This window comes from Pleurodeles waltl, chromosome 5, assembly GCF_031143425.1.
Source record: "Pleurodeles waltl isolate 20211129_DDA chromosome 5, aPleWal1.hap1.20221129, whole genome shotgun sequence".
NCBI lineage: Eukaryota > Metazoa > Chordata > Amphibia > Caudata > Salamandridae > Pleurodeles > Pleurodeles waltl.
Genome location: NC_090444.1, coordinates 1,130,867,750 through 1,130,885,538, shown reverse-complemented (window position 1 = coordinate 1,130,885,538; position 17,789 = coordinate 1,130,867,750). Strand labels below are relative to the sequence as shown.

The window sequence follows — 17,789 nt, the reverse complement described above, 5'->3', positions numbered from 1 at the left end:
ATGTTCCAGATTAGCAGGGGGGCATATTTGAATGTGTGTCCCATCTACACATCCAATGACATGGGGGAAGTGGGCAATGCGGTAAAAGTCCAGCTTGGTGCTGTTAATTTCTGCCTCATTCCTTGGTAAGTATATGAAGTGAGACCTGTGCGTGACTAAGGCATCTAGGAAGGCCATGAGGAACCTTGACACTGCACTTTGGGATACCCCACCTGCCACGGCAATGACCCCCTGATAGCTCCCTGAGGCCAAGAGGTGCAGTGTGCATAGTACTTGCACATGCGTAGGGATGGCGCAGCCACGCAGAGTCTTGTGTTCTAGCTGTGGTTTTAGTAAATCTATTAATTCTAGAATGGCTGCGCTGGTAAGGCGGTATTTATCATAGATCTCCTCTTCAGTTTGCTGGAAAAGGGTCTGCCTGGTTCTATATATCTTCTCCTGTCTGTGGCCCCTCCTCCTCCTCTGCTGGGCTGCGTAGACTCTCCTCCTCACTGCTATCAGGTATATGTCCGCCATCTTGAGTAACCCAGATGCCTTCTGGGTCTCCTTTTATACTTTGGTAATGGTTACCACCTGCTCTGAGTTAGTGGTAAATGCGACATGCAAACTGGGCTTTTTGCGACTAGTCGCAATTTGCGACTTGCAATTGCATATTGGTTGCGAGTCGCAAAATGCGAGTCGCAATTTGCGGGTCGCAAAATGGGGTCGCAACGGATGCGACTCGCAAACGGGTCCCATCGCTTTTTGCGAGTCGGAAATGGGCTTTTTGCATCCCATTTCCGAATTTGCACTGTCGCAAATTGCGAATCGCCCGTTTGCGAGTCGCAAACGTTTGCTACATCTGGCCCCAGGATCCCTCGGTTTTCACCTGGCGGAAGTAAATCCAAAATAAAGTTAGTCAAAACTGTGTGCTAAGGAAGAGAAGGAATAAGCCACCCTAAAACACCACTTCAGCCTTGATAGGTTCAATTAGGTCAGTCCAAGTAACACTGCTCAGTCCTGGTTAGTTGTGGCACTGAAGCAGCCCAACTTACTTGGAGAATGTGTAAAACATTTACCAACACCACAACAACTCAACAAATTAAAGTAGGTGACACAGTAAAACAGGGACGCTCATTTACAAAAATGAGATAATATTTCTATGAATTTTTAGGCACCCTGAACTTTAAAAATGACTGGATGGCTCCACCATTGCAGATTTTTACAACATTTAAAAATACAGTAAAATGTATGCTGGTAAAATGGTTGCACAGTCTTGTAGTCCCTGGAGAAAAGTGGTACCTTGCTCAGTGGGGTCCCTACATGCACCTTAGGACCATAAGAAAGGGTTAGCCACAGTTAGTAACACACACCCCAGTGGCCTCAATCAGTTACCTGGAGTGAAATGATGTTTTAAGACAAAGTACTGTATGTTTTTGGTCCACTGGTACCAGAGTAGTCCAGATGTTGTGCTGGGATGCAGGACCGGTGATGCTTGTGACCGTCGTTGCTGAGAAAAGCAGGGGACTCCTCCAGTACTCCTGTGGATCTCAATGTACAGAGGGGACCAGGGTGATGAGATTCGGGGTCTCTTAGTGTCCTTGACGTTGTCTAGCTGAAGACCACTCACAACTGGTTCTCTAGTACTATAGGTGCTTGGGTGATGGTTGCAGACAAATTACTCCTCTGAAGCGGCTCCTGATGGCTCATGCAGGCAGGACTAAACCTCTGATGCTAGTCAGGGGCATGGACTAACTTCCACAATGCACTATGGTTGAAAAAGAACAATTCCCTCAGCGTGCCGGATAGCCAGGTCAGTCCTTGAAGCCTGTTGTAGGCTGGGGGTTTAGACAGGGTGCTAGGACCACTAGCACTTGGGGGATTCTCTGGGGACCTTTGGCACTGGGAGAGACTCCTGCTCTTTGGAAGCTCCAAGTTGTATAGTTCAGGTTGCAGTCTCTATTTGTGCATAGTGCTTGCAGCTATGTTGTACTCTGTGCCACCGCTCTCTTGTGCAGTCCTGGGATAACAGACTCCAATCCTTGCAGTTGGTCCAGCATACGTGAGTTTTGCTGGAAAGGGTGCCTTACTTAACCTAAGTCCTACTCAGTGAGGAGGGGGTGACACTAGTCAATGGGCTACTTTACCCCTAGGCAGCCCTTCCCACATGTTGAACATTACCTAGTAAGTGCGGCAGTCAGGTATACCCAAAGTGCCATTTTCCCCTAAAGAAAATGTCAAAACCTTTCTTGGAGTGTGCAGACCTCACTAGCCCACCTAAGGGGTGTGGCTAGCTAGGGCCTTCACGCCCCTTGGAAAACTGGCTTTTGCATGGGTTTCCCCACTCCTGCAAAGATGCCAGGCTGTCTGGGACCACAATGGCAGGGGTATAAGCAACATTTGCTCATCAGAGCCAGCAACTTTTCTTTGTCTTTGAAGCCTGCACTCGGATTCCCCCGCCACATGGTATTCTGCCTGGGGAGGAGGTGGGACCTCCATCCTGGCGGCCCTTTGATCTCCTACCAGCAGGGTTGATACCAAATTGGCAGGTTGGAAAACAGCTCAGAGACAACAGACATTTACTATATAAGCTACTGGCTGAATGCAGTAGCTAAATGACTACTTTCTAAAAGTGCCTTAGTACTAGTTGTGCATTAAATCTGAATTTAGGAGGAAGTAGTGTTTTATGAGACAGTGTCTCTTATACCAAACTACCAGTTTTGGTGGACTTATTGTAGAGATAGCCCACTGGGGCAACTCCCATGTTAGTCACAGGAGCCAACAACCTTGGTACAGCAAAAAACGGCTTTTGGGTGGGTTGCTGCTGGGATATTAACATACATATTCCCCCTTGCAATACCTTGCACTCTGCCGGCTGGGAACCACAAGCTTCACTTAGGGGTGACTTATAGGTAGTGTAATGAAAGGTTTGGGCTTTGTCATTCATTTAAATGGCAAAGTCAAGATGGTAGTTTAAAACTGTCCCTCCAGGCTGCAATGGTAGTCTGTGTTGGTTTTGTCTTGGCCAGCATCGTGGTGGCACAATTAGTGCTGCAGTCCACAGGTGACACCTAGCCTACATGCCATAGGTACACAGGGTACCATACACTAGGGACTTATGAGTAAATTAGTTCATGCCTATTGGGTGTAACCAATTCTCATGTACAGTTGTAGGGGTCAAGAGCTCTGGCCCTTAGTCTGGTTAGCAGAGCCTAGGGCACTTTCAGAGTAAAAAACCATCAGCATCAGGCAAAAAGTAAGTGTGACCAAGCAAAAAAGAAGGAATTTCCTCACAACACTGTTCCTTTATACTGAATACCACAGGTCTGCATTATAAACAATATATGTAATAATTTTGATTTACATATATGAAGTTATCCTGTTAAGTTTAAAAAAAGAATAAAGAAAATTAATGTTTTTTGGTGTAAGTACAGGCAGAGTGTTACTATCCACCATGCTTCTAAATCAGTTTATGTAATCTGAAAGCACCCTTCCTCCAATTTTCATTCAACTTTTTATTAATCTTCTCTGAACATTTTGTATTTTTTTTTTTCTGAATAGTTTTACTATGGCCTAATAACTGGAGTGTGTGTGCTTTATAAAATGCAGGCAACATAACATATTTACTTTAGTTCTTGAGCTTCTTCTGAGACTCACTATATCTAGAGGAGTTAGTGCTTTTCGTCTGAGTAGTCATGTGAGTCCTCTGATGTGCAACAAGAGTTTGCTTCCAGCGAAATCTCTTCTCACATGAAGTACACTGATAAGGTTTTTCTCCTGAATGTTTTCTCTTGTGCAATATAAGACTTTGTTTAACAATGTAGCTTTTATCACATTCAGAACATTGATAAGGTCTATCCCCCGTATGAGTCTTTTGGTGCGCAAGAAGAGTTTCCTTGCGGGTAAAGCTTTTCTTACATTCAGCACACTGATAAGGTCTCTCCCCCGAATGTATTCTCTGGTGTCTTATGAAATGCACCTTCTGACTGAAACTTTTCCCGCATTCAGTACACTTGTAAGGCTTCTGTCCAACGTGTATTGTCTGGTGCCTGAGAAGATTTCCCATCTGAGTAAAAGCTTTTCCACACTCACTACATATGTACTGTCTCTCTCTTGTAACTGATTTCTTATGCTTGGCAATATCTTCTTTAAAACTGACATATTGCTTATTTTCAGTACCTAGGTATTGTATCCAATTTTGAGGTGTGCCTTGGGGAGTGATGTCCAAACAACCTTTATTTGCACCTACACTATATTCATGCGATATCTCTGCTTGATAACTTCCTTGGTGTAAACTGGAATATGGCTCTTTTCTTAAATTAATTTCATCCTGAATATTTTTAACTCCTCCAAATTCCAGATTATTTTCTGCAGGAGACTGGTATACAATTCTCGGCTGAGATTGCTGGGTCACCTTCCCATCATCTTTGACTGATAATACTTTGCATGACGGTGTTTCGGTCATTTCAAAGGAACAACTAGTTTGCTTTTTTTTTCCTATTGATTGTTTACCTGTTGGGTTAAATGTGACAAGTCATTAGCCTTTTATGCATATAAAACAAATCAATCATTTATTATGATGTTTCATTATTTAATATGCATTTCCTACCCATATGATATACCCATGCTAATGAGAGAGTGCACATATTAATTACTGTCTAAATATTCTCCACAAATGTTTCACATGTAACTAAATACAAGATACATATGTTCCTACCCAGCAAGGCTATTTATTTATTTAGAGTTTTATTGAGAGGTTTATGAAGTGTAAGCATGATTCAAGGTTATAAGAGCACTGCAGCCAATAAACGGGAAAAAAACAAAAGACGACTCACCTAGAAGATTATTGTGCCCGGTGCAACAAGCGCATAAACAAGCCACAAGAGGATGGTTTAATGATGTTATTGCAGTTGTAGGGTAGGGCAGATACAACATTACTATGGGAAGGTAGTTGTTAGCTGTTCTTATATATTCAAGTCCAGTCAGGGCACTAACTATCTTTCAAACAGGAGATAGTTAAAGCTTGTCTTGAAAGCCGGAGAGAAAGGATTTGTGTGCATCTCCGGCAGCAGAGTGTCCCCTATCCTGGATGCACTACTACTAAAGGAGCAAGAGTATGACGTCTCTATCTCTAATCTGGGCGTCTCAAGGAGTAGATAGCTTGAGCTTCTCGGACAGCAGTAGCCTCCAGAGAATATGAGATTCTGGGACAGGTATTCCAAGGTACCAGAGTGAAGTGTTTTGGGTGGTATAGGTTATCTTTAGAATGCAGCATGATTTTAATCAGGAGCCCCTAGAGTGTGATCAGGGAATGAGCAATATGTTTGAAACAAATCACTCCCTATACTAGTTTGGTCGCCGCATTGAACGTGGCCTTTATTGCAGGCAGGTGTGATTTGGTTGTACTAGTTAGAAATGCATTTCCATAATATAGTTTAGAGGCTACAAGTGTTTGTACCACACACTGAAAGTTAGGCAGATTGATGAAAGGCTTTATTTTCTGAGTAGGTATAAAGCACTGTTGGTAGCAGAATTAATATGAGCACTCATATACAGAAGTTGTTTAGAGAGATCCTAAAATATTTGGTACAGTAAATGTTTTTTGTGGTGTATTTGAAAGCTTTTAGGTAGTTGAGCCAGTTTTGGATCAGGAAGGAGCTGTAAGGGGAAGAGATAAGAAATTCTGTCTTCAGTGGGTGAAGTTTTAGGTGGGTGGTTGACAGCCAAGATTATACTTTGATTAGAGTTTGATTAAGATGAAGTACATCCTCTAGATAAGATATTTTATGGGAAAGCTACGAATCATCTGCGTAAATATGATATGCAATATTTGCCTGGTAAAGGATTGCATTTAAGGGTTCCATGTAGAGACTGAAGGGCTTAGAAGCTAAAATCGAGCACAGAGGGACCCCTTAGTTGACAGGGGCAGGATATGATTGGAAGATGTTTAGTTTGATTAGTAGGAGGCAACTGGTGAGGTACGAGCAGAACCAATCTATGACTGTGCGGCGGGGCCCCATCTGTGCTGTTAGGGTGCTTAGAAGAATTCTGTGATTGGCCATGTCAGAAGCGAGGCCAAGTCAATGAGAAGGATCAGGCAGGATTCCCGTATATCCAGAATGGAGAGGAAGTCATCTCAAATGTTGCGCATGGCTATCGCTTTCACTGCTGCCAGCTCTGAAGCTGGACTGGAAGTTGTCTATGAGGTTGTAATTCATGATACCTTGGTTGAGTTGGGGTAGCACACATTTTTCAAGGACTTTGGTCCAGAAAGAAAGGTTGGTTACCCGGCTGAGTTTATTTATATCTTCAGGGTCAGATTCAAATTTCTTGACTGCCCTCTTGCAAGAGTGATTTGTTCACTATTTTTAATCCAGACAGGGGTAATGATCTGTCTATTACCCTTGATTAAGAAGGCTGCTATGTGGTCCATGATGTGTGTGGCAGAGTTAGTATTAGTTAAAATTCTGATGAGTTCCTCTTCTTTTAACACCGTGGAGTTGTTCAAGGAGGCATTGTTTTTATGGTTCGGTGGTCTATGTGTAGGGTCTAGTATGTTACTAGCACTGGCACCAGGACGTTTGAGGTTAGGATGGGTGAGGTTTATCTAAAAGCACGTTAGGTAAAGAGTTCCAAAATCGTCACCTTTTTCTGCTGGGTAGTCCAAGACTGTTAGTTCTTTGGGGGAAATCTGTTGCCTGATGATACTGAAGAGTATGTTTAGTGTTTTTTTGTTTTTGTTTCTGGTTCTACTTGGGGGAGGAGGCTTTTGCTTTAAAAATGTTTCTTGGCTCTGTTTCTTTCTGATCGTAGTAGAGATAGACAAAGTTGAGGGGTCTTGCCTCCATCTTCTTTCTGCCATTCTGAGCTGTTTCCTCTACTCGTATAGATCCTTGTTGAACCATCGGCAGAAGGTTAACTGTTTAGCCTCGAGTTTCATTGATTTTGCTTCCTTCAGTATATCTGATAATTGTAGTGCGAGGTCAAGTCATCAACACTGTATGAAGTGACAGAGGGACAAAGGTGTCAATGGATTTTTGCTGAGAGATCTGTTGGGTTGATTTGTAAGGCTTCTCTGTTCCAGCATTTTGTCCTGCATGTTTGACCTCTGAAAAACAGTGTTTTTAGATGCAGACGGAGAAGAATTGAGTTGTGGTGAGAAAAGCTGACCAATATTATGGAGTCTATGGTGATCGACTCTTTCTTGCTTATAAGGAGGTCTATGGAGGCACCCTTGGTGTGAGTTGGATCAGCTCGGAATTGAGCCAGATAACTGTTGCTCACAAATATTTTTGGATGGGCAGTTTGGGCACTGCTGGTGTGATTGCAGTGCAGGTTAAAATCCCTGAGGAAAATGTTGCTGGAGGTATTGTTGGGTGATAAAATCAATTATATGTTCTGTGAAGGATTGCCTGTTACCTGGCGGGTGATATAATAAGTTAAATTTGGTCACCCTCTCGTTTGTCATGAGGAGTTCCAGCCCTTCACATTAGAGGGTGGTATATTCTTTCACTTTGAAACATTTGAGTTGTGGATGACAGCAAATCTGCTGCTGACTTTATCCTCCCAGTCGGAGGGGAGGACAGGGTGGGTGGGGGGGGAGTAGGCATATGGGGGGGAGTATGCGGCTATGAGGTTGATCAGAGGTTGTTCAGCCATGTTTCAGGAGGGAATCGGATGTAAATCCCTTAAGGTAAGCTTGAGTCAGCTATCTCTGTGTTGTGTTTGGCTGCAGATTTGCAGTTGTGTAGCATTCATTTTATGTTGGTTTTTGACATTATGGTAATTAGATCTGAGATGACAGGTACGTTGATGTTGTTATTTTGGTATAGTTAGATACATAGAGGTGATTATTGATAAGCTCTTTTCATCTCTCAATGCAGCAGGTGTAGAAAATAAGACCCATTTTTAGCATTTTAACACAGAAGAATATATTTGTGAATAGGATCTTGGGGAATTCCTTTAGTAGTCTTTGTAGCTCTTTGATGCATTTATGGGTGGGTTGATAGATGATCCTGAGGGAGTTAGTAACCATCTTTTTGAAGCCTGTTTTTCTGTGAGGGAGACAATAGGATCTCTGTTATTGTCTAGAGAGGGTTTATCTAAGCTGTAGCTCTCTTGTTGGGCATGAAAGGGGGGCAGAATTAGGAAAATGATCCAGAGTGCATGAAGAGTATGTTTCCTATAGATGCTATGAAGGAATTTGACTGTAGATAGGATATGAATTGAGAAAAGATCTTTAGTTGCAGATTGTCTATGATTACTAGTGATAAGACTATGCATGGTCAGCTGTGGTGGAGTGTGCCAAGGAGTCTGAGATGGAGCCAAACATTTCTGTGTAGGAGGTTCTGTTATAGTAGCCTATTAGCTCGTTATTTGGGTTTGCGTAAAAGAAGGCTATGCCCCTGTTCTTTGGTGTGCAGTCGTCAGAGGTGAGAGGAGGCCTGAACTTAGGAGGTTGCAGTGGACTGGGAAGGCATGATCAGATCAGGCTGTGTAGTGGGCCTCAAAGGCAAAAGCTTGATAGTTCTGCCCATAGTGTGAGGATGATTGGACTTGGCAGCAGCTGAGTATCATGAACACTGGTCAAAATGGTGCCTAAGAAGAGGCGAGGCTGAGGGTCTATCTGTCAGAGATAGATTTGAATCAACTGTTCTCAAATTTTGTAATGGCATCATTATTTGATACAAATGAAATGATGCTGGGCAGGTGATCAGCGGAGAGTGATCAAAGAGGAAGTTAGGTGCTACGTAGCATTTAATGCCTAATGAACATAGGGGTGTTCGTGGAGGGTATGGGACTCGAAAAGCTGAGACCAACTAGCTGTTTCAAGTTTGTGTTAGTAAGAGTTTGATTTATTATTAACCCACACACTGGCTGTATGTGTAATTTATGGTATAGGGTGTATCTCAGGTTCTTGTTGAGTAGTCTGCAGGGACAGAGGTAGGAGTTATACAGTCAGTCATAGGTCGATCTCAGCAGGGTAATCTGAGTTGAGATTGGTGGGAGGAAATCATATAGACTTTTTAGGGGTAGAAAGGGATGTTGTTGACTGGAACCAGATATTGTGAGGGGGTGAGGTAGATGCATTAATCTTTTACTTAACGTGGGGCCATCTGGGCTCTCATTAGAATCTGTTGGAATCTACAAAACTGCCCTAGCAGACCTTCTGAGTATTACTTCGGGACTGCATTAGTGGTTCAGATCTTTTGGGTGTTACTTCAGGACTGCATTAGTGGTTATTAGTAATCAATTCCACTGCCTAAACAGACCCTCCAGTGTCTAGTACTTTCAGTAGGTGGTCCACATCTCACTGGATCACAAGAGGGTATTCAGGTTTACACATGGGCTTCACCATGAGCAGCAAGAGGTAACCTCAGCTGCCTAAAAAGGTCTTTCAGTAGCTAGGTTTATGCCAGCACTCCACTTGTTATCAGGTCTACACCAGGGTTCTACCAGGTGTAGCAAGGGGTCCCCCAAGAAAGCCTTCCAGTCATGTGATAGCAACTCGGAGATCTTTGGCCACACAGCTATATTAGATTTGTGAAGCGTTGTTCAATAAACCGTTTTTAAATTTGAATAGATTTTTTACATTTAACTTTCATTCAAACATTTATGCTGTCATCGTAATAACAGCTTTATGTGTAAATTATAATACAGTGCTAATCTGTGTCGTAAACGCAGAGTTCAGTGTATGCAACATCATACAGCCATATACTAAAAAAGAACAACTATCAAAGCCTGTTCTAGAGGTGGTTCAATAAGCCTCAGCATTAGAAAATGAATACCAATTCAATCAACATTCCTGACTAAATAGTCCTGGCCCCTTGCTATACCTACCTAAAAAAATTGTTGTCCAGAGATTTTCATTTTTAATTTTTTTTCCTGACACAGTATTGCTAACTACAAAATCAGAGGACTCCATCAATAAAGAAAAATGTGTCCTATGCCAAACTAATCCGAAAGAAAAGCTAACATCAACTATGGCTAGACAGAAGAGAGTTGGAGATGCTGCAGAAATACAGCAAGACGAAATTCACAAAAGATTGGAACTGAACGGTAAAGAGGATAAAATATTTAATCATTGTAAATGTGCGAACTACCCCCATCCCACAGGAGGCTTCGCAGCTTGCAGTTAACATTCCTGAACAGCTCAGGTGGCACCCGAAATGGGGTGTTCTAGAAGACATTTAGCATGAGTGGAAGGGCCATCATCTTGAAAAGAACCGCGCACACAATTAATGAGACCAGAAGTCCACGGCAGTGTGCCACATCCCCACGAAGGGTCTCCAACTGGGGGCGCATATACTGCCCAATAAATCTGTCCACAGATAGTGTTATATGTACGCCCAAATATTTAAACTCCCCCACTCGCCACTGGGGCTATGCAGTGTGCAGGAAGCGCTGGGGTATTCCCTGGAAGGGGGAAGATGAGGGATTTACCCTAATTGATTTTGTATCCCGAATAAGGTTAGCAAAATGTCTGCATAAAAAGAGATATGTTCCTCCCATCCATGCCCTCATATAATACCTTTCACCAGAGGGGGCTGACGTATCAAGGCTGCCAACGGCTCTAGCACTAGGGCAAAAAGCATTGGGGAAAGGGGGCATCCTTGTCTCATTCCCTTATGTAGAGCATAGGGGAGGGAGAGTGCGCCATTCACCCACACCTTTGCCATCGGAGCCTGGTATAGGAGTTTAATTCAGGTACAAATAGAAGGACCAAATCCCAACCTGGCGAGAATGGTGAAAATGTATGACCATTCGATGTTGTCGAATGCCCTTCGTGCATCCAAAGACAACAAGACCGCATCTTCGTGACCAGGTACTCTGGTCATATGCATGACCCCGTACAGCCATCTCAGATTAAGCCTCGCACCTCTATGAGGCATAAACCCAGATTGGTCCAGGTGGATCACGGTTGTAATTACTTTTTTCAGTCTGTTGGCCAAAACCTTCGCCAGTAACTTGGCCTGCACGTTTAGGATGGATTTGGGCTTGTGTAAACTACAAACCTCTGGTCTCTTATCGTTTTTGGGAATCATCACAATGGTGGCTGTTCGTTGGTCTAATGGAAGGATCTCCTCCTTCCTGGCTTCTCGGAACATATTCAACATGTGCTTTGCCGAGTCCGTAGCCACACATTTGTATAATTCAATGGGCAGTCCACTGGAGCCGGACGCCTTACTGGACAGAAGTTCCCTGATCGCATCCCGAACCTCCTCTTCAGTCAAGTCCTGTTTCAGGTCAACCCTGTCATTCACAAAGAGAACTTGGAAGGAGATATCTCTCAAGAGATCCACACAGTATTCCTTTATGTGGATTGCCGCGGACTAGCAGAGCCATTTGTAATATGTAGCAAAAGCATTTGATATGGCTTCCCCAGGAGAGTACGTCACCCCATCCTCGTCCCTCAATGTCACAACCCTGTTACTACCCCTGTTCCTTCTTTCAAGCCAGGCTATGTTTGTAAGCTTTATCGCAATGTCATAGAGGAGGCGCTGCGTTGACAGTGCACACAACCTGGCCTTATTTTCTATTAGGTCTCTAAGTTCCTGTTGTTGCAGCTGAAGCATATGACACCCCCCTCAGTACTTATGCTCCCAAAGCGGCTATTTCTTTTTCTAGCAGATTGCATTGGATTTGTACGCTCTTTTTTAATACCAGCATTCAAGGCTTGTGGATGTCCAAGCAAGACAGCCTTAAAAGCTTCCCACAAAGTGCTGTGTGAGGTAACCGTTCCTTCATTTTCCCAGAAATATTGGGCCGTCCATGAGACAGTGTCCGCCCTGGGACCCATCAGTGCAACTATCACTGGGGAATGATCTGATATGCCCTGCGCCAAATGCTCAGCCCCACAGCACAGAACCTCCCCACCTTTGTATATTGAGTGAATTTGTAGTCCTGTAGGGAGTAGCTATTGTGTGCACTAGAAAAATATATGTACTGCTTGCCCGCCTGGTTATGTTCACGCCACAAGTCTATTAAGCCCACAGCTTCTACGAACGTCTTAAGGTCATCTGGGGCGCTCCTGCAAATGGATGTGAGTGGATTGTTGTCAGATGCTGGGGTTAAAATTGTGAGCTCGCTCACGCTCGCTTAGTGTGCAGCCATCTTGGTGACCACCAGGCCACTCCCCGTAGTTGACATTTTTGTGAGCAGTCCAGTAAAATTTGATGATCCTAATCCAATGATGGGTGTTTTCCACATGACAAAATTTGGGGTGCGATGTGCAGGACATTATCTCAGTGGATGTGGCATAGACAATGCACTTACCGAGGCTGAAATCTTTGAAAGCAAAACTGTCCAGTCAGCATTGAGCGGAACGCATTATGTTCATTTGTTACAAGTTATGCTCATCATATCTCAGACTATAGAAACATAGCGTTGGAATGCTTTCTGGAACAAGAATGACTAATTAGGTATTACATATCTGAACCCCGAAGTGAACAAGGCACATTGTGCACTTCATTCAGAAGACATAATGCACAGCCAGGCAATGTTCAATACACAGTTCAAAATCAGAAAACCAAGTTCGCAGAACTTGTCAAAGAATGTGAAGAAAAATCAGAACTTTGCAAGTACTGGGGAAATGTTTTACATGACAGCACAAGTGAAAAATGTGGTACATGCTGATCAGGAAGGTGATTGAGAGCTATACGTGAAGACTGTGGTCTAATTACTGTGTTTCGTGAATTCAACTGCATAAGCTACCTAAGATATGGGTTGGGGTCTTTGGAAAGAGTGAAGATGCTAGAGGTAGAAAAACCATACCTCTACAGAAAATTAATCCAAAGACATTTTGGGATGAAAGACAGAGAGGGAAGGTTCAATGCTGGGGCCCCATATATGAAAATGTAACAGACGATCCAGAGATCACAGAAAAGCACCAAGGGCATTGTTGATCAGACACATTAAAGTGAATATGCTACTCAGTGGCAGCTAGTTTACCATGAAGTCCGTTCTATTTGCAATGTTTTCAGAGAGGTGACAAATTCAAAATTAATGGACAATGGTGAAACTGTTCCTCACCAACAACTTGTGAGAAAAAGAGGGGAACATTTTAATAAACATGTTGACAGACTCCTTTATTTAAGGCAGCAGCAAGGAAACCCCTGTGAAATAACTGAGTGTGTGACTACACAACTTCATGACCAAACAATATGTGGATAACGCTATAAAGACAAGTCTACTAGATGTCCTGGAACATGGATCGAAACTATACGCAGAACTGAAGCAGGAGGGATTTGTATCGAAAGAGAAAAAGCTGTTTGACATAATCACTAAAGCTAAACTTCCATGCTTTAAATGCCGTATTAACAGTTTTGTCCAACCAGCCACCACAAAACAGGTTACAAAAAACAACTTTTGCAAGCACACAGAGAAATGAATGTAGCAAAAGAAAATGGTGAATTTATCAAGGACATTCTGTTGCATGATCTTCCAATAAATGCATTATTTGATGGAGGTACTGCACCCGAACCAGTGAAGCACAACTCTTACAAGAGCTCAGAAAAAACTCTCACCTGATGAATTTCAATTCGAAAAGGTGTCCTTATTGAAAACTGCTGTTGTTGTGGAGTATATGTCACTATTGCGAATGGTCAAGATTTCATCCATGCAAAACTTCGGAGAGATCGTTCGTACTGTTCTACCGATATCAAAGTCAGTGTGCACTTTGCAAGAACTGCACATTGTCTTTGACAGTTGTCTTGAACTATCTGTCAAAGAATGTAGAGAATCAGACAAATGTCTACAAGTGGAACAATTGATCTTGCCTGCATCAACAATTTTACACCTATACCCGTGAAACTTGATAAATTCTGGTCATCAACATTGAACAAGATGAACTTGGAGATGTTAACTAGCCAAAACATTGCTGATGCTTCAGTGACCACTGAATTTCCAATTATTGCAATAGGAATGAATGTCAATGAGGAGTTGATGCCTGCAAAGAGATATTCAAAAGGTATGGGGCATATTGTTCAAATACTTAACAGCAAATTGGAGAAAGCTGACCTTAATGTTGTGCACATGTTGCGTGGGCTGATCAAAATGGTTCCAATCAAATCACTGAACTGCCAAATGACACAGATCATATTATTGTGCTACTTAGATTTGTTGCAATGTTCATAAGTCAAGGTTTGTCACAGTTGGGGATACGTTAAGGAACAGACGAGAAAAGACAATCCGCTTCATATCCTGTACAAGAAACATGACCCAGAGATGCCCAGTGTTCTTATCAAAACACATATTCTTATCGGTGATGACACTATGAGCAAAACTGGAAAAAAGCATGGAGCTTTAACTGCTGAACCCGAGAAGTTTCTAAAATGATTTGCTGAGACAGGAGAAGGATGTGACTTTAAAGACATAGAAAAATACCTTGTGCATGTGTGGAACATGAGTTCTGACTGCCACACATCTGACGATATAGTGAGTTCAAGAGATCAGTCCCGCTAAGTAACCTTCCACTGACACCATATTCTGTGTGTGGACACATTAAGAGAGCATTCTACTTGATCAGAAGATGTGTACATTTTTTGGACCATGCATATGTAAAGAAAGATCCGTGTGAATTTGGTTGGGAAGATATTGATAGGGTACTAAATCCTGTGCTACAAAAAGATGTCCCGTCAATATGCTCTTCTTAAATGTTCAGCTTTCTGCAAATATACCATGAGCGATTGCCACAACAAATAAAGTGAACTCTGAGAATGTGTCTAAAACAGAAATGATAAACATTTTATCATATTCAGATCATAAACATTGCTTGGTGTATACAAAGAAAGGATTAAAAACTATTATTATTTATTTCATTTCAGTGTATGTCTCTTCTTCCTCTATTATAAGGTAATACTCTGAGGAGTTATTTTCTGTCTCTATAAGACTACTTATCCCCCAAAACCTAAGTCTTGACACTAAAAATGAAGTATATAGGTCTCATGGTTCCTGAAATATTACATAATCACTGCAATAGATCTGCCATTTTAAAAAATGTTGTCCTGAAAAATTCGGCCCGGATTACCAATGTCTACCCAAGCCAAATTACTTTTCTAATGATCCAAAAACACAAATCAAAAATGAAAATCTTTGGTTAACAGTTTTTTACAGAGGTATGTCAAGGGGCCAGGATTATAACAGAAAATACACACCATGGCCTGCAAGTATTCTTTAAAATTAACCAATATATAACTTCAATAAGAATCATCTGGCAGTTCGGGGATACAATAAAACTTTATCACTGGAAAATAATAACTTGAACCCAAACGTAAACCATTAGACACTTCTACATTCAAATTTCAAAGAATTAAAAATTTGTACTGAGAGGTAAAGATAATCACTATATTTTTAGGAACTAACAGCAGCTGTATTATTATACATTTGATTTACTGGGTCTTTGGTGTACTCTATAACATGAAATATACCAAAGGTATTTATTTCATATCAGAGTTTAGGATCATTCTCCAGTCACAAAGTAGCTGGTTAAGACTAGGGCATAGCAAAAGGCAGGTTATGGAAATAGGTATAAAAAGCTTGTGTATCTGGTTGTAGCATTACATTGACATGATGGATCGGGTAAGCATATCAGCATAAAGTCTGCATAAAGTCTCCTTTGGAAGTTCCAAGTTTGTAGACATGTTACTATCAGTTGGTGTGCTCCTCTACTGTATCTGTGACTGGCACTATTACCCATATGTTTATGAATTTAGAATAAATGAAGCAGATTACACCAAACGCATGGGATAAGATATTTTATGGGTATGCTTTTATGATTATTGCATTTAAGAGTCAAATGCCATACTTGTTGTAAGAATCAGCTTCAGTGCTGGAGTAATACATGTCCATTTGAAAGCTGTAGATACTAAGCAGACACATTTGACCAACATGTGTCTGTCCATGATTGTGGAGATGCTCCCTCAGACAAGCATTCTGATGCTCAGAATGCACTCTATTCTGTCAAATAACTGACAAAAACAGACTTACTGCTAAAAGTCTCACATGTAACTTATAAAGTCTTGGAGAAGCCTCGGGCAATGTTGAGCCAGTTCGGTAACAACAACAGGAGATAAAACATTTAAATGGTTGATTTTCAGCCATCACCACAACCACAGGAAATTTTCTGGCATTTTGAGGGTAAAGTGAGGCCTGAAAGCTCAAGAGTGACTAGCCTTGTCAGAGGAATGACAACATTTGTACTTTGCTGGACAAATGGCATTAGATGACTGTCCAAGTATGATCTGAAAATGTTGCACAGGTAGCCAGAATAGTGCTTGTGTATAATTGTACTGGAAAGTATAGTGTTCTTTCTTTAATTTCATAGTGGACCAAGACCTGTTAAACAGACTGCAGTGCCTTGCGCTCTGGTAAAATGACATGCCTTTGGTCCCAATTTAAACCATGATTTAAATCTCCAGGACAATGCCTTGTAAAATAGCAGCAAAGGTACTTGAAGCATCTCCAGGGTTCCATGTGAAAATATTGTAGTAAAAATAACAGATTGTGATTAGACTTCTGAAAGATGACCTCTGGAAAAATAGTGTGCTATGACTTTTTGAAAAAGGACTTATTTTAATAAAATCATGGTTGTAGAACAAAATGCATTTTGCAATAAACCACAATTAAAATGAAATGAATATTTCACAATATGTTTTTTCAGGGGTGGAGTTTGTACGCAACCCTGCCCCCAGCCTAATCAAGCACCCGGGAACTCCATCCCCCAGGGCAGATTATTGGGGGAGAGGGCATGCACCCCCCACTCCCTGAGCCTCTGTAAGGCACCAGGGAAGCCACTGTAGGGCTAAACTAATATTCTTGGGCAGGGCAGCATGCAGCTCCTCTCCCAAGTTTCTAAGAGGCTCCCAACCTCCAAGGACAGTGTTTTATGCAGAGGTGCGCCCCGCCCAACTGGTGAACACTACCAGGTAAGTGTGGCAGTCAGGTATACCCTAAGTCCTATTTTCCACTAAAGAAAATGTTGAAAGCTTTCTCGGAGTGTGCAGACCTCACTAGCCCACCAAAGGGGTGTGGCTAGCTAGGGCCTTCATGCCCCATGGAAAACTGGCTTTTGCATGGGTTTCCCCGCTCCTGCAAAGATGCCAGGCTGTCTGGGACCACAATGGCAGGGGTGTGAGCAACATTTGCTCATCAGAGCCAACAACTTCTTTGAAGCCTGCACTCTGATTTCCCTCACGACACAGTATTCTGCCTGGGGAGGAGGGGGACCTCTGCCCTGGCGGCCCTTTGCTCTCCTACCAGCAGGGTTGTTAGCAACTTGGCAGATTGGAAAATAGCTCAGAGACAACAGATATTTACTATCTAAGCTACTGGCTGAATGGGGTAGCTAAATGGCTACTTTCTAAAAGTTCCTTAGTACTAGTGCTTTAAATCTGACTTTAGGAGGAAGTACTGTTTTATGAGACAGTTTCTCTTATACCAAAATACCAGTTTTGGTGGACTCATTGTAGAGATAGCCCAGTGGGGCAACTCCCACGTTAGTCAATGGAGCCAACAGCCTTGGTACAGCAAAAAGCGGCTTTGGGGTGGGTTGCTGCTGGGATATTAACATACATATTCACCCTTGCAATACCTTGCACTCTGCCGGCTAGGAACCACAAGCTTCACTTAGGGGTGACTTATAGGTAGTGTAAGGAAACGTTTGGACTTTGTCATTGGTTTAAATAGCAAAGTCGAGATGGCAGTTTAAAACTGTCTTTCCAGGCTGCAGTGGTAGTCTGTGTCTGTTTTGTCTTGGCCAGCATCATGCTGGCACAATTAATGCTGCAGTCCACAGGTGACACCTAGCCTAT

At 42.3% G+C, this 17,789-nt stretch overlaps 1 protein-coding gene across 1 annotated transcript in view; it reads right to left on the bottom strand.

The window, feature by feature from the left end:
* Positions 1-17,789, bottom strand: part of LOC138296308 (zinc finger protein 154-like) — a 298,559-nt gene that overhangs the window by 32,235 nt on the left and 248,535 nt on the right. Inside the window, exon 7 of the mRNA XM_069235325.1 lies at positions 1,375-4,491. Coding sequence (XP_069091426.1) covers positions 3,608-4,491 — 884 coding nt within the window. The 3' untranslated portion in view covers positions 1,375-3,607. The remainder of the gene's footprint in view (positions 1-1,374; positions 4,492-17,789) is intronic.